Source organism: Canis lupus, chromosome 33, assembly GCF_011100685.1.
Source record: "Canis lupus familiaris isolate Mischka breed German Shepherd chromosome 33, alternate assembly UU_Cfam_GSD_1.0, whole genome shotgun sequence".
NCBI classification, from domain to species: domain Eukaryota; kingdom Metazoa; phylum Chordata; class Mammalia; order Carnivora; family Canidae; genus Canis; species Canis lupus.
In genome coordinates, this window is record NC_049254.1 from 16,629,800 (window position 1) to 16,652,023 (window position 22,224).

Sequence of the window (22,224 nt, forward strand, 5' to 3'; positions counted from 1 at the left end):
TGTAAGGTCCTTGAGCTTGCTTACGTGTCTTTAGATATTCAGGTTTTATGAAACCAGTAACCGGGCAGAGGGGTCAGTACCAGAGACACAGAGCACCATGGGGGTTCATTTAATGGTGTTCATTTTTATGGTGTCTGATTCTCAGTTATGTTGGGGATATGATCAAATACCGGTTCGTTTCACTTGTCTTTTCGCTAATTCCCCAGCGCTGAATCTTGAGGTTTCTTTTGGTTTTGTTTTGGCTGTTTGATTTAATTCTCTATATATTTCATGTACACATTCCAAGCTTGAGGCCTGCTGAGGGACTCTGGAAGTTCACAGCCTTGGTCTTCCCTAGTATAACTGATACCACTTCCAAATTTCAAAACCTGGAACTAACTATAGTCCCCATTAGTCATAATTTTCTAGTTAGGAGCCGCTGCGACTCTTGTACAGGTATCGTAAGCAACGAAGGACCAACAAAGGACAAGTTGTTGGACTTTACCTTGTCTTTCAGTAGCCTGTGGGAAAATGAATCAGAGGCACAGACTATAATGAATTCAATCCTTGCCTATTTTTACCAAAGTGCTAGAAGAATGCAAACAGCTGCTTTGCTAATGTAAGCAATATTTGAATTTTTAGAATGGACTAACTAGCAGGAGATTGGACTATGAAGATGAGAATCCCGAGGGGGAAGATGGGATTCAGCAGATGTACCCCCTTTACAATCAGATATGCTACCAAGACCGGAGTCCTGGCAAACATCATCAAAGCAACGACCCCGACAGAGTCTACATCAACCCGCGAGAACATTACGTGTGATTTCCCTCTCTTTCCAGTGGATGTCGTGACAAATGTTTAATCGTGGATTGGGGAGAGAAACTGAGGCCAATGGTTATTATTTTATTCTCTCTCATATAAAACAATCCCAGTTTAGTGTATAAGAAGCCGTGATGAATGGCTTGGAGCCAATAGCAAATTTTCCTTCCCTTCATTAAGAGTTTCTTAGCCACCAGCTGTGTTTGTGAACTTGACCGTAGCTTTGTGTGTTTCCGTGATGATAGTGTTTAACTACTAACACTGGGCCTACAGCAGAGCATCTGCCTCTGATGGCAGCAGTGATTCTCCAGAAAGAAAGGCCCCAGCTGGGAGTGTTAACCTTGCTGGGTCTTAGGAAGGCCAGCCTATTCATCTGTTAACTCAAATGAGCAGAAAAAGGAGTTCAAAATCCATTTCGCTAATTATTTCATCAGGATTTGGCTTTCCCTGACATGTTTAACGTAATTATGGTACCTGTGCGAACAACAGGCCTGAGGAAAGCGGCAAAATTTGCTCTTTATCCAAAAAAAAAAAAAAAAAAAAAAAAAAAGACCACAACAGGGCAGTTTAAACCTTGAAGCCTGTTGGTCCCTTTTAAAGTCTTGTGGATAATTGTGATCTATGTTCTTGGTCGATCACTGAGGTCCTAAGGGATACGTGTTTGTGCCCTTCTCTGCCGGGTCTCGATCAGCTGCGTGCTAACCCAGGTTCAACTCTCGCTCTGATGTCGTTCCCACAGTTCTGTTCTTTCTGAGCCAGATTAGCCTATTTCTCACCTGCTAAATTCTAAAAGCCTTGTCTACACGGTGGACAGCCCTGAGCCCTGTCCCTCTTTCCTGGAGTATTTATTGTATATGACAAGCTCAGCTTTCACTTATGAAATTCCTTTCAAACTAATCCTATCCACACAGGCTTCGGCTACCCTCTGCTTCTTCAGACTGCTTCTCATCCGTGTTTTATCTACCTCAGAAAAGCCTGCCGGAAAATCACCATGAAATAACTCCTGCTCTTAGAAGCCAGGTAGAAAATGTGAAAATTAAAAAAAAAATAATAGTAAATGCCATTTTACTGTGGCATATATGCTTAAACCCCCATGTCGTCCTTTATCCTCTCTACCCTGTTTTACCTGGTCAACAACAGGAGCTAAGGGATGCTAAAAAGCAAATAGTACAGTGACTGACTTCCCAGTGCAACACTTTGGCGCCTGCGAATACCTGTCTTGAGTTTTCTCACTTCTCTCTGCCAACGTATTCTCACTGAGATGGAAAGTAGTAATTATAGCAGGGTGAGCAGAGGAGGGGGCCCGGGTACATGTGCAAATGTCAGTCACTCTCCTCACATCGAAAGGAAGGCGATGTTTTACTGTGTGTTCTGGATGATGAGAGGTATGTCACAGATATTAAAAACACTACAGACTTGTCATATATTAGGAAAGAACGACATAAGTACTAATAAAAGAGTGCACGTTTCCAACCTAAGTTTCTGGGGGACAGGGGAACATTAACCTAGATTTCTAATGAGATACCAAAGATGCCTTGTGATTCATGCTGTGCTGGCTCTAGTCTCTGCTTGTATGTTTGTTTCCTTTTCTTAGTTGCCATGCTTTTGCAGGCAAAATTATCCAGGTTATTCTACAGTGGTCACACATTCTGCCCCTGTTGTTGCCTGGGTGGCCAACAGTTCTGGGAGAAAAGATGCTTAAACTCTAACTCAATGCCTCAGCAATAAAAGGCTAATAGTTATATGGAATTAAAGGGTAAATCCCAAGGACCCTCATTGCTGTATCACTGTGCTACCTCAGTTAGAGTTACTGCCCTTTGTAGCAAGATGGCACAGAAAGAACACATTTATTACCTGGAATCCCATCAATGAATCAGTAGAGCTGAAGGTGTAGGAATCCTTGCAACTATTTTCCAACACAAAGATGACTCTGGTCCGAGTTCTTGAGAGTGAAGTGTTTTTATAAATACTAGATGTTACAAAGGAAGAGATATGGTGGTATGTCACCTGTTTTGGACAGCTTTAAAAGTATCTTACACATTAAGGATGGTTTCTAGGGTCCTGCTGGGAAGTGGTTTGCTGAATTAGCATAAAAAAATGATCTCGGACCTTGGGGGGAGTAAGGATGTCTTCATTTGCGCTAGATTTGGAAGGGCTAGGTTGTAGGAGATTTTTGGCCTATCTTCAGAGGCCTCCCTATCAAGAACCCACTAGAAAATCTTTAATATTTTGGTGTAGTTATAGTAAAGAAATTTCAGGGTGTAGACACCTCTCTCACAACCAGCTAGTTCCCTATCCTCTTTGCTTCGCTGTCAGCTACAGTACTTGAATAAGCTGGTAGATTTTATAGCAGTTGGCCCTTTATATGGGTCAGATAAGCTATATAATTGTTTATCCTGGTGTCTCCCATCTGTTCTCTCTGAATACTGAGTGGAACAGAAAGGAGCTTTAAAAGGGTTTGATCAACCAGCCCCCTCAACCAAAAAATGCCACCCAAAATTAGCTTGTCCATCTCTAAATTTGGTACATAGGCTACTTGTTGATGGCTGTTTAAATTTGGAAGTTAGACCTGTAAAGGTCAGTGAGTGATAAAATCCACAGCTGATACTAGATACTCTTCCCATAACTGGTTTATTAAAACACACTGAAACAGAAATAAATCCCCAGAGTGCTTATCCACTTAGGGTTGCAGCTTAACATTTCAAGAGGGATTGTGCGTGCTCCATCTCAGATGCGCAGCCTTTATGGCCTGTTTTGTAGGCAGCCGGGGCTCCAGGAGTGGGCATTACTGCTGTAGTCACAGGTCACCAGCCTCTTTGCACACCGCTAAGTAAAGCATCTGTACTGTCCAGATTGGTCTGACATAATAGGATATGAATTTAGATTGATTCTTAAATGGCAGTGATTTGTTGCCTCTGGGAGGGTTCTCCTATCCCTGGCCTTCTTATATTTTCGAAGTTTGAAGAAGTCTGTGCTTTTTGGACTTGTAATATAAAATTCTTACCTGTGATAGACCTCCCTGTAATACACACACGGTAGATACTAAAGCAATAAATGCACTCTAAACTAAATGAACTGGTTCCCTCATTAGTTTTTTTACGGCCTCATTTACTCATATGGATAGTACATTTTTTTTTTTTTGTCCATCTTTTGAGGATGATTTCCTGAATTCTCTTTCATGGTAATCTAAAATTCACCTTTTTTCATTATACACTCTTTTCCTGCACGGGGCTCGCCTCCTGGTACTATGGTTTATATACACCAGAGCCTTCCCGAGCCTCTTATTCTGTGGGCTGTAGAGGACAGACCATTATGCCAAGAGCTAAAAGAACAGATTCTACTCCCAACCTCACCCTGTCTAGCCATGGAAACTTGGACAAGCATCCACTGTCCATAAAGTAGAGATTATACCTTCCCTGCCAGCCTCTCAGAAATGTGAGAGCTAAGCAAGATAATGATAGATGGGAAATTATAAGTTCTCTTCAAACTGAAAATACCTATGACTCCATTATTATTATATGTTGAACCTATACATCTAGTGCCCTCACCAGCACTGGAGAGAACCAAGCGGTAATGTGAAAATTTCAGTTTGTGAAATTTTTAGTGCAAGTGGGGCTTCCACTTTCCTTTACTATAATAACTATTTTATCTTATGGAAAGCTTGATATTCTGGACCTTAGCCTTTCAGGCTGTGTCTAAAATTGCAACTGCATGTTGCTGTAACAGTGGTTGCTCTTGGTTTACAGATTACTACTAATAATAGCTACATTACTGAGTTTGTGTTATGAATAAGTGCCTTACATGAATCCCCTCACTGACTAGGACCTAACTCCTGTTTTATCCCCGTCCGGGAGCCCCTGTGGGGATCGAGAGGCTCACACTTCTATGGTGCACACCCATAGATCATGCCACTTGCCAGCCAGCTGTCACTTCTTTAAAATCTGCTTTTGGGGAGTGGTGTTAGGGAATACATTTTCTTGATTTTTTTTTTAACAGAGGTCTAAGAAAATACATAGAAACAAACCATAAGAAATGTTTGTTAAGATTGAAGGATGCACATATGCTCATTTTTACTTCGTTTTTGAACTCAAAATGTTCATAAAGACTCATATCCATTAGGTTAACCGTAGCTGCAAAAACAATCAAATAATGAAAGCTACTCCCTCCCAGTTGATTCAAAGTAATTTGGGCACAAGCTTCTCTCTAACACCCTCACCTTAGTTCTTTTGGTTTGTCCCACCTTTATTGAACTCCTGGGGAGAGGTGGATACATGGAAAACTAGCTAGCTTTGGTAGAAAACCAGAACAGGAAGAGTGTGAAGTAGAAATGTCAGGGCCCCCACCCGTGGCTCAGCCAGCTGCTTAACTGACAAGGCTCTGCATCCTTGGACTGTTTGCCAGTCTTATAGGAAGACCAGGGACTTCCATTTCCTCCGATAAACTAGAAACTGCTATTTGCAAACCTATTCAATGATAGACTCCGCCTGGATTAATTTTATTATACCTATAAAGGTATTTATGTTTCCTCCATTAAAGAAAATTATTGTTAACTGGACTTGGCTGGTTTGGTCACTTGCAACTCTTAGGTTGTTCTGGTAGCTTTTGGGATGTAGAGGTGGGTGAGGGCTGTAGCTCGTCCCCCACCCCCACCTTTACCTGGTGAATTCTTTACACTGAAATCAGCTTTTAGACCAATTTCTGCATCATTCATGTTTATAAGCAAGCAGGCATCCTGTTAACAGCCTGTCCTGTAACCTTGAAAATGTCCGAGCTCTGTTCTTTCAGGGAACTCAATAATATGCAAAAAGTTTATTAGAAGCAAATCCAATAATATTCGAGTATATTTAGTGTTAGCCAACCCAATTCTGTTTAACTGCTAGACACAGAACAGGTTAGTAATCTAGGAAGCCAGGGCTCGTGGGCTTGCTGGAGTCTCATAGCCTGTTGATGGAAGGGCTGGAGTGCCCTACGGTATTTGGTCAGTCCACCTTTAACACTTTACCACTTTTTGGCCATTGAAAGTAATCATTTATTAAGAAAACCTCTGGTGTTAAACTACAGATAAAGCCTCTGAAGTGACTAGAGTTTTTCAAATGTTAACAACCTTTGGAGGATGTTATTTCCCCAGTAGGATTCTTCAAATGTTAACTAACCACTCCTGGAGTGTATATTAAGACTAGTTAGCGATTGCCAAAATAATTTAAATTACATAAATGTAACAACTCGTTAAGGATTCCTCACAGTATCACACCTGCTGACATTTCTCCTTAGTGACAACTTCTTTCTGGGTGGGAAGGGGGTGGGAAGGGAGCCGGGGTGGTGTGTCAGAGAGACAGAGGGAGAAGGGTCCACTTAAAATACACAGTTAAAAATTTTTTGTCCATTCCCATGTGCAGAAGAACCCTCACATCTGCAAACATTTCACTATTTTGGGCCCATTTTATATTTGCTTTAACATTATCTCTGCAAAAAGTTTAGAAGTGGGAACTAGAAAGGTCATATTTACCCTGACGGTCAAAATACGTAAAATATGAGGTTTATTTCTACTGCATTTTCATTAGAAGGTTAGTTCTCAGTTTGATTGTGGGGCCCAGTAAACTAGAATGAAAGAGAGTGTCAGAAATTCAGATGACACTCCCCACTGACACTGTGATGGGGAAGTTCCTGCTGTATCTCAGGGAGAAGGGAAATCACCATTGATAAATAAAAGGATTCTCCATGTCACTGCTTGGGCATAACTCCCTTTCATTTGTCCATTCCCAAGAACATTCTAATAAGTGTTGGAGGCTAAAGCCATGATATGTATCAAGTTACATACCTCCCTGCACCAAAAAGAACTAGCTATATTCTGTATTCTTTAACCAAACAGTCGCCCTCTTGAGGTTTTTCCCAGCAAGGTCCTTGGCATCACAGCCTACACTGGTTGTATTTATCATCATGGCATGGGATTGAACTGTGACAGTCGATTAGAGGACTCCCTGGGAAAGCCCCCCTGGGAATCCAGAACATCAGATTTGCTATACTGGCTTAGAACTGTGACCCATCCTGCTACAAACATGCCTGACAGCCATGAAGAGATGTTTTATGTGTCCCCTCCAGGGGTTAGGAATATACTTCAAACATTCCCTAATGTCCCATAATGACTCACAGTAGATCTATGAAGCCCAGGGTTGCACAGGATTTTCCAAGTGAATGAGCATCACTGTTTTGGTTTTTTAATAACGTTTCCAATAATGACCCAGTGTTTTTCCTTAATCCACCCTAGCACATTGATCAGGATAAGGTAAATTCCTCTCTCAAGTCATGTTGATGGCTCGGTGTCCATCACAGTTTGACTACAGACGGCAGTATTTTGTCCTAAACGCATTAGTTTGCACTTCCCCACACTGTGGCTCATTTATGTCTCTGCTTTTTCGTGTGGTGTGGTCTTATGAGAACATACTGTGTATTTCAATACCCAGAAGAGCATTTGTCATCTTAGGTTTCATGGTGTACTTGAAATTCCAAGTCTTTTGTGGGGAAAAAAAAATGTTAAGTAGCTAATGTTAAGTTGCCACTGGATCCCCGGATTATTCCACTTGTCCATCCAGAAAAGTTCCTGTTTATCCTGTACCTTCTATTTCTAAGCCAGGGTTTTAAGACATGACATCTGCTCCAGCCTGTTCCCTCTCCACGTGCTCTGCACCTCTTCGGTACTCCTCAATCTCACCCTGTAAGTTAGTACTATGTACCTTAAAGGGGCTTTAAGGAGGAGAAAATAAGATACTTAAAGGGTTGTCTTCAAGAGAGGTCCTACTTTAAAGTGATCTTATAAAAGCCCCTTGGCTTAGAAATGAGAAACTCTATAGCTATAATTCTTTTCCTATTCTTGTTTTGCTATTTTTATTTCTGAAAAGTGATCTCTGTCTGAATAGTCTTACTCTGGTTTTAGCTTTCTTCCCATTAACACTTTTCATACTGAAATTGTCCTCCCTACCTTATCCGTACTCTGATCTTTTTACTTACAGAGCCAGAACTAACTCTTCCACAGCAAATCCCACCTACTTTTACTCCCATCATTGAGTGAATGTACTGCATTAACAGGTGTTCGGCTCTGCACGTAAGAAGTCAGAAGCTAATGAGACCTCACTCTGGCCCTGAGAAGATCTGACCATGTGCCTTGGTTTCCTGGCATAAACTGAGGTTAATTCTGCTATTTCACAGCACCTGGTGGGGTCATGAGTCCTGACTAGTAAATTGTGGAAAGCATTTTGCAAAGGTCTATACTATATAAATGTGTATGAATAATCTGGAGAGTCTTCAAGTAGAAATGTATTCTTGTGCAGCTCAGTTCAGAATACTAACCTCCCCACTGTTTTCAAATGAAATGTTTTACTAACCTGCTTTCCCCATTTTTTCTTTTTAAAAATATTTTTAGTAAAAATTAGTTGCTACTGATTTGAACTATGTATAGGAAGAAACCAATAGTATATATTCTTGCTTGTCAGAAAATGCCCAAGTTGTATTTTAAGAGTTCAAACTAAAAGGGTTGCATAACAATGTAGTGGGGTAAGGAGGAGGATTTTAGCTCAAATGTGGCAAAATATAGAAACACAAAGATTAGCTTTGATTTTGAGATTGTATTATAAATAGTAGAGTTAATGTGGTTGTTATAGATATTCTTTATTTTTCAGTTACCAGAAATTATCTTTTATTTTTGAACTGTATGGTTCTTGACATGTTTTGAATAAAGTTTTTATCAACTAAAGTTTTTCATTTGCCTTTTTATCAATAAATCAGTTATGTTTAAAATACATATAAAAAGTGATAACCTGGGATGCCTGGGTGGCTCAGCGATTGAGCGTCTGCCTTTGGCTCAGGGTGTGATTCCGGGGTCCTGGGATCGAGTCCCACATCAGGCTTCCTGTGAGGAGCCTGCTTCTCCCTCTGCCTATGTCTCTGCCTCTCTCTCTCTCTGTGTGTCTCTCGTAAATAAATTAAAAAATCTTTAAAAAAAAAAGTGATAGCCTAATTACATGACTGTAAAATTCAAGATTTGAAGAACATCTTTTATAGAAATGGTAAAATTTCTATACTGGAATCTATTTTTTAAAAAGATTTTAAAAATAGCAACAGAAGTACATTCATACTTAAAGCAGTATTGGAAATGTTTTTTAAAATGTGACGATAAGTTACACATTATTATAATTGCAAAAATTACTTAATACTTTTTTTAGTGAAGCTGTATTTATTCCATTTAAATAATTCCTGGTTAATCCTTAGGTGTTAAAATATACTTTGTTTTATGAAATGATAGTGGCAGTAGTAACTTTGAAATATTACTATTTACCAAAAAAAAAAAAAAAGTTGGTGTCTATCATTGGTCCCTGAATTTTGTATCTAATGGTCTGTGAAATGTCCAAGTCTGGGAACCGCTTAAAAATTTATTTTATTGAGGTACCATAAAATTCATCCTTTTAAAAGTTTTATACTTTTAAAGGTATAAAGCCTCAGCATTTTTTATTTTTTATTTATTTAAAAAAAGATTTATCTATTTTAGAGAGAGAGAGAGAGAGCACATGAATAAGGGGAGGGCAGATGGAGAGGGAAAAGCAGATCCCTTGCTAAGCAAGAAGCCTGCCTCTGGGCTTGATCCCAGGACCCTGAGATGATGACCTGAACTGAAGGCAGATGCTTAACCAACTGAGCTACTCAGGGGCCCCTCAATGTATATTCCCAGATTATTTTTAAATATTTGCATTACCTCCAAAAGAAAGCCACTCCTATCCACTCTCTTCATCCTACTACCCCCTTGCCCCTGGCAACCACAGATCTACTTTCTGTTTCTATGAACTTGCCTATTCTAGACATTTCATATAAACAGAATCATGTACAGTGTGGTCCTTTGTGTCTGGCTTCTTTCACTTGGCATGCTTTCAAGGTTCATCCATGCTACAGCATTTATCATTTACTTTTTATTGCTGAATAATATTCCAAGGATCTTCCACTATATGGATGGACCACATTTAATCTACTTATTGGTTAATGGGTTTTTGGGTTGTTACCACTTTAGGCAAAGCATTATGAAAAATGCTGCTATGTTGTTGGGAATGCAAGCTAGCACAGCCACTCTGGAAAATAGTGTGGAGGTTCCTCAAGAATTTAAAAATAGAGCTACCCTGTGACCCAACAATTGCACTACTGGATATTTACCCCAAAGATACAGGTGTAGTGAAATGATGGGACACCTCACCCCAATGTTTATAGCAATAACTACAATAGCCAAACTGTGGAAGGAGCCATGATGTCTTTCAACAGATGAATGGATAAAGAAGATGTGGTCCATATAAGAAATGATGATGACTATCTACCATTTACTTCAATGTGGATGGAACTGGAGAGTATTATGCTGAGTGAAATATTCAGTCGGAGAAGGACAATCATCATATGGTTTCACTTATATGCGGAATACAAGAAATAATGAAAGGGACTATAAGGGAAACAGAGTGGGAAAAATTAAAGAAGACAAACCATGAGAGACTCCTAACTCTGGGAAACAAAGGGTTGCAGAAGGGGAGGAGGGTGGGGGGATGGGGTGACTGGGTGACGGGCACTAAGGAGGGCACTTGATGAGATGAGCACTGGGTGTTACATGTTGGCAAATTGAATTTGAATAAAATATTTTTTAAAATGCTGTTACGAACTTACATATACCAGTCTTTGACCATATGTGTTTATTTTTTTATATATGTACCTAAGTGGAATTGCTTGATTATATGGCAATTCTATGGCTTAATCTTTTTAAGGAACTGCCAAACTGTTTTCCAAAGCTGCTGCATTTTTTGCAATCCCTTCAACAGTGTGTATGGGTTCCAGTTTTTCTATCACCTCATTAATGCTCTGTCTTTGGTTATAGTTAATCCTAGTAAGTGTGAAGTGCTATCTCATTGTGTTTTTTATTTGAATTTCCCTGATGGCTAATAATGTTTATTTGTTGTCTATGACTCTCTAAAAATGTAAAACCATTCTTAGCTCATGGGTCCTATAAAAACAGGATTCAGGCTGGATTTGACCCATAGTTAGCCAAACTTTCTGATCTAGAAGATAGAGTTAGTAGACGGACACATTAAAATAAGGTATTATAAATACATTCTTTATGTTCAAGAATGTAGAGGAAAGCATGAGCCTCTTAAAAGGAGATGTGGATATTTGTCATTTCTAATAGCTGAGTAATATTCCATTGAAGGGGAAGAGGGTGGGGGGTGGGAGTGAATGGGTGACGGGCACTGGGTGTTATTCTGTATGTTAGTAAATTGAACACCAATAAAAAATAAATTAAAAAAAAAAAGGAGATGTGGAATGTTAAAAAGAATACAGATGCTAAAGGTGCTGATAAATCTGCTTGTTGGGTTTGAAAAAAAAAAACACAAAAACTTGGTTTATAACATTTTCTGATCCCCACAGTGTGAATATCCCACCACGATCAGTTTTAAGCTACTGACACACCCCCACTGAAGTTGGGAAGGGACATGCGTAATTGACACCTGCAAACATGTGGCTGACCTAAACCTTCTCCAACTGGGCACTACGGCTCATGGGAATCAGGAACTGTGGCTGCCATCCTCAGGGCTATCCTTGGTTTCCCATCCACTCCTATCACCAGCCAGTAGGAGGAAGTATATCTGCCCATCCCATTGTATCATTGGACTCCCAAATATCCTTTGTCTCAGCCTTCATCACTCAGGGATCATAGCCACATTTCCACAAGGCAGATAAATGCATACCCATGCACACTGCTCAGAATGTCAAAAAACGTGCTGGAATAAAACAACAAAATAAGAATAGGAGAATATACGCTGATCCATCCAAAAGATTTCCTGGAAAATACATTTTAGCTAGGTGTTGAATAGATAGGAAACAGCCTGGTAAACAAATGAGCAGGCGTATTCCACACATATAGATGGTTTGTGCAAAAGTGCCAATGTGAGAGTAAGGAAACACTTGGGGAAGATTTGTCTCGGTGGTTAGATACGCAGTTGTGCACCTCTGCGATCAGATGTTTTCCTGCAAGTTACTACTTCCCAGAGGTTCTGGGAAAAGCCTCAACCTTTATTTATATTTATGCTTTCACCAAAAAGCACAATATATGGGGGGATAAAGTCCTTTTATACCTTCTGAAATTGCTATAAGAGAAATGCGATGGCGAATCATCCGGGCAATAATTAGTTCATACCTTAGACTTGAAATGGCCCTTTGAGTTTCTGGTCTTACAGGTTTCCACATTATTGTCAGTTAAGGAAGGCGCCCTCTCCCTCCACACTTCCCTTCTCACTGATGGTAAAACCCAAAGTGACTGTGAGATTAGTGCTTCTGACCTATATGTGTCAGCTCAAATCAAAGAAAAGAGGCGGCTTTGCTGGGCAGAAGCGGGCAATTACGTTACCTTGCTCGGTAGAGCAACAGGTGGAGCTGTTCGTTGCTCAGAACTCACAACCGTTGTTGCCCAAATACGACATTTCCTAAGTAGAAACGTAGAGGATTTGAAGAATCTGTGACTTCTTGAAACTCCTATGCTTCTCCTTGCTAGAGAGAAGGCAAAGCCTTTTCTCAGGTGCAAAGGACCTTCTGGCACAGGCACCCCGTGCTGTAGCTCATCCCACGTGTCTGGGTCTCCTGGCACAGCCTTGCCGTCCAAGGCCCGGCCTGTTAAGCCCGTGGGCCATCCCGAGGTTCCCAAACTTTAGCCTGCATTAGAGTCACCCTGATGGAACTCCGATTTTATCCCAGAGTTCTGATTCAGTAGGTCTGGGTAGAGTCATAAGAAGTTGCATTTCTGAGAAGTTCCCTGCTGCTGCTGGTGCCACTGGCCCAGGGATCCTGTCGTCTTCTCCTGTCATCCCCCACGGCTGCCACTGTACCCCAGCTGCTCACGGAGACAATTTCATCCACCTGGCTTGCTTCAACCGGTTTCACACTTGGCCTCTGTTATTGGGGGTGGGGGGGAGTCTTCTCATTCCGGGTTCTCTCCTATCACTGTCTGTGGTCCTTTCATCATTGCTGAGCATTTGAGTGATGCTGGAGCCCTTCCCCCCAGCGTGTTCCTGATGGCCTTGGTAGTGCTGTGTTTCCAGGCCTTTCTGTGGAACGTGATCCTGTGGTTGGAGGCAAGGCCTCACATACAGTGTATACAGAGATACTCTAGCATGTCTACATCCCCGAGCATTTTAATCCTTTCTTCCTCAATCTGCCAAGGAAATTCTGACATTTCAGCCTCAGTTTAGGCCATCGCTGTCTTCATGCTCCTAGGAACCATCCTAGTAGCAAGGTGACGCATCTCCCAGGGGTCTTGCCGAGGTCCGAATCCTGTATCTCTGGAGAGTGCTCCCAAATCGGTAGTCTTCCAACCAGTCCCCTGTCCCGGCTGCTCTTGCTCAAGCAGCCTCAGGGTCCAGGACCACCAGGGTGCCCTGACCTCGGCCAGCATATGCTGGCTAGGCCTTGCAGCTCCCTTGGACCAAAGCCCCCTTCTCCCGTATTGGGCCGAGCCTGACCCAGGCTGATCGTGCTATGACCCAATCCTATCATGGGCCTAGCAGCCAGCAGGAGAGGTGGGGGTGGGCCTTGAGTGGGGCGCAGAACTCCTAAGGTCTACCATCTCTGGGGATCAGCATCGGATTTAATTCTGGGCTTGGGCCTCAGCTGCAGGATGTGAGGGTCTCTTTGTAACTACCAGGGAGATCCTCTGGCTCTCATATTTGGCTTTTTTTTTTTCCCCTATTAATTGCCTGCAGCTTTTCATTACCTTTTGTGTATTAATGGCTTTTAGCAATACTCAACCAATTCCATTGTCTTTATAGTTACAGTTTCTCCCTTCTCAACCCCTAAAAAATCTCACCTGCTAGTTCATTCCTTGTCAGGGATGTATCTTTTCATTTAACCACCTGCTGTACTATCACATAGGGCCAGGGGAGGCCAGGTTGTATTTCTCACCCATTGGGTCCTTATGGCCTGCCAGGTGGCTAGTGATTTGTCTCCAAAATCCCATCTAATTGCACCCTAGGACCACTCCTTTAGGGCTGTGGCAAGCTGGGGTCTCTGGAAGCAGAGGCTGAGATGGCTTTTGGTCTGCAGGGACTTCTTTCGAGATGAATGCCTGTGGAAGGAGCGGAGGTCAGGCCAGGTTGGGCAGAGAGAGATGGAAAATTGGGGCACAGGTCTGGAAAGCCTCAAAGCACCCCACAGGGAGCGCCGGGGTCCATGTGGCCGGCCCACCTGAGCTCCCCCAGGTTGGGTGAGTGGCCAGGTTTCCATGCCCCTGCCTCCTCCTGGATGTGGGCCACCCCGGCTCCTGGGCGAGGAGACCCCAGCAGCAGGGTCAGCGTCAGAGGCTGAGAGCTAGGGCATGGGTTCCTCCTCCGTTTCCCCTGCTCACCCCAGGAGAGAAATTGAAGGAAGCCAGTTACTTTCATTAGACCAGTTTCTCTTTATTTCTAGACTAGGAAGGCGCTGCAGGTGGCTGGGTGATGTTGGGTTATGGTCTCTGCCTGTATCTTGCCCCCGCCTCTCTCTCCTCATTCAAGGGGGTAGTTTCCTCGTGTCAGGGGAGGTTCATTCTCTTCTTCTCTGAAATTTCCTCTAGAAGCCTAAACCATTCTGAGAATAGAGTTTGAAGAGAAGGCAATTTCTCTCAAACTAAAAAAGAAATGTTTACTTTTTTTTTTTAAGATTTTTTACTTACTTATTTGAGATATAGAGAATGAGAGAGAAAGAGAGAGAGAGAGAGAGGGCATGAGCGGGGTGGGGGCAGAGGGAGAGGGAGAAGCAGACTCTCCACTGAGCAGGGACCCCAACACAGGACTCCATTCTGGGACCCCCAGGATCATGACCCGAGCCAAAGGCAGATGCTCAACCGACTGAGCCACCCAGGTGCCCCCCCCCATTTCTTGTTTTTATCCTCATTTTTTTTCACCCTCACATGCATGTTCCTTTCCCACATATCACTCATCTCATAATCTTTTTTCTTCTTTATTTTCAATTTCCACCTATGTGAGGGGCTTTGAGAGTTCTAATTATAAAACAATGGTTTATAGTGTTTGTCATAAGAAACCTCCAAATGCTATTTTAAAAATGAACTCTTGATGTGCGTAGAAGATGCTGATACTGATTTTAGAATTCTGAACAGTATTAAAATAGATTTTGGGGGGTAGTGATATCAAGCAGAATTAAAGATAGAAGGGGAAGAAGTACATGTTTCAAAACCTCATTAGGAATTTCCTGGAAAGATTGAGATCTGTTCACGTAGTGGGTCACTTAATGGGTCTCATTTGGACGTTTCCCCCCTTTATAACCTCCGGCCTTCACCCAGGTTTCAGACGCAGTGAGGAGCAGCTGGGCTTCTGCTGAGAGGACATGCGTTTCCTTAACTCTTCCTTGGGGAACCCAGACGCTGGCAGCTTTGTACAGATGCTCCTACAGTGAGCCCCTCTTTCTCCATCCTAACAAGCTTTCATCCACTGTGCACCCTCAACCCATTTCAGCTTTCTGTGATATCCATTCATTCATTTACTCATTCATTCACTCATTCAGCATTTATGATCGAGCACCTGCCAAGTTCTGCTCTAGGTGCTAAGACTATGGCAATGAACAGAACAAATAAAAAATCTCTGTCTCATGGGGATAGAGGGGGAGTGAGACAGTAAACAATTTAAAAAAATGTATGTTAGAGAGAGAGAGGTATGAATGAAAAACAAAGTAGGGAAGGCAGTCAGTGTTGGGGGCACAGGGTTTGCAGTTTACATAGAGTGGCCAGGGAAGGCCTCACTGACAAGGTGATATGTAAGTAAAGGTGTGAAGGGCTGCGGGGCCATGCACCTGGAGAAAGGGAAAGAACCATGCAGACAGTGGCAGCAGCAAGTGCAAAGGTCCTGTGGCAGGACTATGGCCACTGCATTTGAGGAAGCAATGAGTGAGTGAGGGGAAAACAGATAGCTGAGGTCTGAGAGGTAATGCAAGGTGGGCACTGGATCGGGTTCTACTTTGGGGGAGCCATTGTAAGGGCTTGGGCTTCTCCTTGCCTGAGATAGGAGCCATTGGCGGGTTCTGTGATGGGAGAGATATAATCCACTCATGCTTTAACAGGATCGCTCTGGCTGCTGTGTTGCAACTGACCAAGAGGGGCAAGGACAGCACTGGGAGTCTAGCTTAGAGGCCAAAGCATTGGATGGGGAGGTCTGGTGGCTTAGATGGGGGTGGTGGCAGGAAAGGGGGGTTGATATTGAGGGCACACCCTCCCACTCACCTGTCCACGCTCTGATCCTGCCCGCGTTCTCCAGGACTGAGCCTCTTCCTAAGAGTCCACTCCTCATGTCGCTCTCTTGCTCAAGAATGCCACGATAACGCCTTGCTGACCAAATCATGCCCTATTCTGGTTTCTAGTACTCTAACCTTTTGCAACTTGGCCTTCTCCGTCTCCCCCTTATCACTTCCCACTTCCCAGCATGTGCGCTCTAGTCCCACTAGCTGCTATTCCCCAGCGTACACCCCCCGCTGCTCCAACCTTTTCGGGGAGAGCCCACCCTCTCTTCGTGCCTGGGAACCTTCTCATCCTTAAAGCCCACTTCAAGTGCCCCCTCTTGACACCTGCCAGAGGTGAGGGTCCCTGTGGGCGTGTCCTCTGGCCTGGCCCTCAAGGCCTGTACCTCCCTCGTGACAGTTGAACTCACACCATTTTGCATTATTTCCTTATTTGCTCCTTGGTGCCCTCCATGGGTTCATAAGGTCCAAAAAAAAAAAAAAAAATCATAACACATTTTTGCCTCCTCCATCGCACCCCCAGAACAGGTGAGGCATGTAATATATCTTTGTCACATATTTGCTGGGTTGAACAAAATGCGACATATGCTCTTCAAAACTAAGCTGGTTCTTTCCTTCGATGCCCTTACAGCAACCTGGCAGGCCGTCTTGAACGTGATAAAGACGCACAAGAACACCTGAGGACGTTGACCATCACCTGCAGTTCCTTACTCATGTTCCAAACTCCTCTTCCCTCCTGCCTGCTTCCCAGGCCCACCATGAGATCCCTCCTGTCTCTTGCACAGCACCCCCCTCCCCATAGCATGCTGCCCAGAGCTCTTCAAGGGGTTCAAGAGCCGGCTGCCTTTCCCTGGCTTCCCCACTGCTCCCCCCAACACCCCCCACCCCCACCACCACCCCCGCCTACACCTTTCCCCAAATCGTGGGGATTATTTACAGGCATTACTTCCAGGATGGATTTCATCAGGACCTGCTGAGCTGCATATTTACAGTCTCCAGGTTTTCCTTACCAGCTGTGGACATTTTTGCAAACTCTACATTACCACCTAATTGAAATGGCTGCTTGGTTCCATTTTTCTTATTAAAGACAGATTAAGAAAATCAGTTCAATACCTTAGCCATTTTAAGGTCATCATTAATCTCATGCTCTTGATTTACAATCTGGCTTCAAAAAAAAAAAAAATGTGTCCCTACAAATCGTTCTCTTGCTTTTCAGTCCTCCCTTGCTGGTATCAAAACACATTCCATTTGACTGCTCGTTCCACTTGGGTTAGCCTGCTTTCCCGGTTCCAGTTTTGGTTCCTTCCCCATTGGGCCTTTTTGAGTACTTGCTTTTTTTTTCCCCCTCACCGATAAATCTCTTGCAATTTATCACTTTAAGTTTCCAGTTCTGTTCAAGAGCTTGCACGGTGAGAATAAATGCAGTATTTTGAATTTCATTTGGGGTGTCCTCGAGAGTACTCTCCGTGTTTTCTCTGATGACATTCTTGGTCCCTTGCCACCTCCGTGTGCCAGTCCCCACAGCTGAGACCTCTCCATCCCCAACTGGAGGCAGCATCTGGGCTTGCTCCCAGGCCTCACTAGGAGGATGTTTGGAGTTGGTACCTAGATCTTTTTTTTTTTTTTTTTTGGTACCTAGGTCTTGAGGCTATTCTTGTCCGGCCAGGCGAAGCCTTGCATGTCAGCTCTAGTAACTAGCTTCCTACTTGGATGTTGGGGCCCAAAGATCTGATCTAATATGTCCAGATCCTCAGAACATCCAGAGTCCCCTGAGCCACACAGCTAAGGCCCCTTGGCAACTGCCACCACCTTGGGCTCTGGATGCACCCTCTGCCTTCCTAGATGAATGTTGTGCCACTATCTGCTACCAGATGGGTAGGTGTGACCTGCTTCATTTCTGCCACGCATCTAATCTGACACCCACTGCCCATCCCAGCATCCACCCTGGGCTGGCCTCCCAAAACAAATGTCCTCAGGAAGACAAGCTGTTAGTGTTTGTCTCCACACCTTCACATCCTTGAAGACTCTTCTGTCCTCCAGCAATCTTCCTCCCCAGTGTCCAAAGTCCTCTTGCAGGGAAGCTCTGATCCAGCCTCCTCGCTGTGGCACTGCTATAGGTTTGAGAGCCACCCCCTACCCCAAAACTGCCCCCTTTGCCCTTCTCTTTTAGCAGCCAGTGCTCGGATGATTCCAGAAGGCATAGCCTCACAGCCTGGTGAGTGTCTCTTGAAACTCTACCCTGAGAATACTATAGTTATCACCACATGGTTCCATTTATGATAGTTAAGGAAGGCTCTTTGGATAGACCTACTGGAGATGTTTTGAAGAAAATATGCCATACATGCAATCATGCTGTTTTCCTAGAAAAATGAAGCCTCTTAGAAACTATGAAACTTGAAATGACAACGAAATGGCTATTTTTCACTCCTTATAAAGCATTTTTAAATTATAATATTTAGTATTGAAAACAGGATAATAAAGCAATACTTTCAGACACGACTTCTAGGAATATAAACTAACATAGCTTTCTAAAAAGAAACCCACACTTTCTGACATAATAATTTCCCATTTAGCACTCTGGATATGGATATAGTAAAACAATTAGACAAAGATTCCTGTATTAAGGTTTTTATTAAATTATTATTCAAAAAAGCAAATACTTGGAAAAAACACAAAAACTCATCAATGGAAAAAAGTTAACATAATTATACATTTATACTATGGAATGTTATGTATGCATCGAAATGTCTTCAAAGAATATTTTAAATCAAAGGAAAATACAAATGATGTGTTATTAAGTCAAACAGTAAGATTCAAAATTTTATATTCTGTGACCTCAATTGTCACAGATGCTGTGGTATGGCATGGATGCGGTGTGATACACACATATCACAAATTGTGTATGTGTGTATTGTATAAATGTGGCTGGGTACATACATGTTAACATAATGTTAGTAAATGTTAACAGCTGTTCCTTTAAGAGGTTAGAATTGATTTTTATTTTAGATCTCTATTTGTGTGTTTTCTCAGATTTTCTATAATCAACACATAATTACTTTTATGGCCTCAGAAACAGCATTAAACACACAAAGGCTGTTAGACTTGAGTTCAAGGTAAACATGTTCAGTGGCAGGAGCTGTGCAGGCAGGGAGCCCCTCTGGTGTGGACGGCAGGGGAGTCCACACTAAATCCTGCTCCTGTCAGTGAGTTTTCCTGCTTCATCGCTTGAGAAATCACACCCTTTCAGCCTCTTAGCTTATGTGTGTAACTTATTTTCTCATGGTCGAAGGGAACGATCAACAGGTTGAGCCTAACAATCATGATGGTGTAAAATTGTTTGTTGAGATCAGCTCCAGGCAGGAGAAAGGCTGGAAGTGCAGCTGATCCACTGCCCTTGACCACTGTATCCGAGGATTCTTTTTTTTTTTTTTAATTCAAATTCAATTTGCCAACACATAGTATAAGAGCCAGTGCTGGACAGCCCGGGTGGCTCAGTGGTTTAGCGCCGCCTTCGGCCCAGGGCCTGATCCTAGAGACCTGGGGTCGAGCCCCAGGTCGGGCTCCCTGCATGGAGCCTGCTTCTCCCTCGGCCTGTGTCTCTGCCTCTCTCTCTCTCTCTCTCTCTCTCTCATGAATAAATGAATCTTAAAAAAAAAAAAAAAAAAAAAAAAGAGCCAGTGGTCATCCCATTCAGTGCCTGTCACCCAGTCACAGTCACCCCATCCCCCGGCCAGCTCCCCTTCTGCAACCGCGTTTCCCGGAGTTGGAGTCTCTCCTGCCCCGTCTTCTACCCCCCGCCCCCCATGATTCTCCCGCAGATCCCGGGCAGAGGGGCGGACGGCGCCCACGGCAGGAGCCCCCACCTCCCAAATACAAGTAAGGGGGAACCGTGGAGCCTTTCGCAGACTCGGGACATGCGGGAAGCTTGGAAGTAACCCTGAACCCCTAGAACAACGGTGTCTTCTGAATATTAAAAAAAAAAAAAAAAAAAAAAAAAAAAGGTTCCTGAAACGAAGTTGCTTGGAGCGACTCCCCAGAGCAAGAGCCCAGGCTTCTGTTCGCAGGGGACGAGGAGGGACAGCGGAGCCTTCCTGGGCCCGGCAACCGCGGGGGGCGGGTCTCCCGAGAAGGGCCCCCCCCACCGCTCCTCTTGTCACCCACCCACCCCCCGTCCTTCTCCCTCTCTTCCCCCGCTCCTGCTCCCCCCTCCTCCCCTTTCCCCCCAATCCTCCTTCCCCCCCTCCTCCTCCTCCCTGCTCCACTCCCTTCCCCCCCACTCCTCCTCCCCCGCTCCTCCTCCCCTTTCTTCGGTCCTCCCCCCTCCTCCCCTCCTCCTCCCTCCTCTTCTTTCCTCGCAGCTCCTCCTCCTTCCTCCCTCCCCTTGCCTCCTCCCCTTCCTCCCCCACCCCTCCTCCCCACTCCTCCTCCCCCGCTCCTCCTCCCCTTTCTTCGATCCTCCCCCCCTCCTCCCCTCCTCCTCCCTCCTCTTCTTTCCTCGCTGCTCCTCTTCCTTCCTTCCTCCCCTTGCCTCCTCCCCTTCCTCCCCCACTCCTCCTCCCCCGCTCCTCCTCCCCTTTCTTCGATCCTCCCCCCCTCCCCCCCTCCTCCTCCCTCCTCTTCTTTCCTCACCGCTCCTCCTCCTTCCTCCCTCCCCTTGCCTCCTCCCCTTCCTCCCCCACCCCTCCTCCCCACTCCTCCTCCCCCGCTCCTCCTCCCCTTTCTTCGATCCTCCCCCCCTCCTCCCCTCCTCCTCCCTCCTCTTCTTCCTCGCTGCTCCTCTTCCTTCCTTCCTCCCCTTGCCTCCTCCCCTTCCTCCCCCACTCCTCCTCCCCCGCTCCTCCTCCCCTTTCTTCGATCCTCCCCCCCTCCCCTCCTCCTCCCTCCTCTTCTTTCCTCACCGCTCCTCCTCCTTCCTTCCTCCCCTTGCTCCCTCCCCTTCCTCCTCCTCCCCCACCCCTCCTCCCCACTCCTCCTCCCCCACTCCTCCCCCTTCCCCCCACTCCTTCCCCCGACTCCTCCCCCTTCCCCCCTCCCCCCTCTTCCTCCCCCGCTCCTCCTCCCCCACTCCTCCCCATCCTCCCCCCCCCCCACCGCCTTGCTGCGGCCTCTGCGACCCGCGGCCTCCCTCCCCAGGCTCGGGGCTCGAGCTGGGCTGTCGGGGCGGCCTTCCGCCGGCGCCGGGGCTGGGAGCTCGGAGCCGGTTCCCCGCGGGAAGGCAGCGTTTCCCTGACCTCAGGCCAGAGCACGTGGGCCGGGGCCCTGTTTCTTGGCAGCATAAAAATTAGATCATGTTTAGTTATATTTAGCGGAATGCCCCTTTGGAGGTGAAGACGGGCCGGTCCTGCCTCCGCCCCACGCAGGCCCCGGGGCTCCCCCAGCGCGCGGCCCCGCCCGCCTCGGCTGCGGAACTCCGTGCGCACCTGCGGGGTCACCTACGGGGTCACCTGCGGACTCCTAGCAGCAGCCGCCGCCCAAGCTTAGGCCTTTTTATTTTATTTATTTATTTATTTATTTATTTATTTATTTATTCATTCATTCATTCATTCATTCATTCATTCATTCATAGAGAGAGAGAGACAGAGAGGGGCAGAGACACAGGCAGAGGGAGAAGCAGGCTCCATGCAGGGAGCCCGACGTGGGGACTCGAAGCTTAGGCATTTATTTATTTATTTATTTATTTATTTATTTATTTATTTATTTAGAGAGACAGAGAGGGGCAGAGACACAGGCAGAGGGAGAAGCAGGCTCCATGCAGGGAGCCCGATGTGGGACTCGATCCTGGGACTCTAGGATCACGCCCTGGGCCCAAAGCAGGCACCAAACCGCTGAGCCACCCAGGTTCCCCTCCCCCCCAAGCTTATTCCTAAGGGAACTTTGGTATTTTCACTGCTAAGCTTTTGAAACAGTCTATATATTTGATAAGCAGAAAAAGAAAAAAGAAAGAAAAAGAAAATTAGCTCTGTCCTCCCTTATTTTTCAATGGTAGCCTTCATGTTTTGCAAAGGCAAACTAAAGACAGAAACGACTAATCTCAAATTGCAGGTGATGCGCAGTGCACATGTGAGCGATCAGCCCCGGTGGGGCTTCCCGGTGGGAAGGAGGAGCTGCAGGGGGCTTCTTGGGGTCTCCAGAGCC

General features: G+C 44.9%; 1 protein-coding gene across 12 annotated transcripts in view; it reads left to right on the forward strand.

The window, feature by feature from the left end:
* The window catches only part of NECTIN3 (nectin cell adhesion molecule 3), a 295,554-nt gene that overhangs the window by 113,248 nt on the left and 160,082 nt on the right, over positions 1 to 22,224 (forward strand). For 2 of the 12 annotated variants that reach the window (XM_038582770.1, XM_038582777.1), the window contains one exon: positions 7,806 to 8,545. The exons of 5 other annotated variants lie outside the window; for them this stretch is intronic. In XM_038582770.1, the coding sequence (XP_038438698.1) occupies positions 7,806 to 7,860 (55 nt within the window). In that variant the 3' untranslated portion in view covers positions 7,861 to 8,545. Of the gene's footprint in view, positions 1 to 621; positions 8,546 to 16,720; positions 16,804 to 22,224 lie in introns of those variants that run through there. 5 more of the 12 variants (XR_005383302.1, XR_005383301.1, XM_038582776.1 and 2 more) reach the window with 5 other exon arrangements.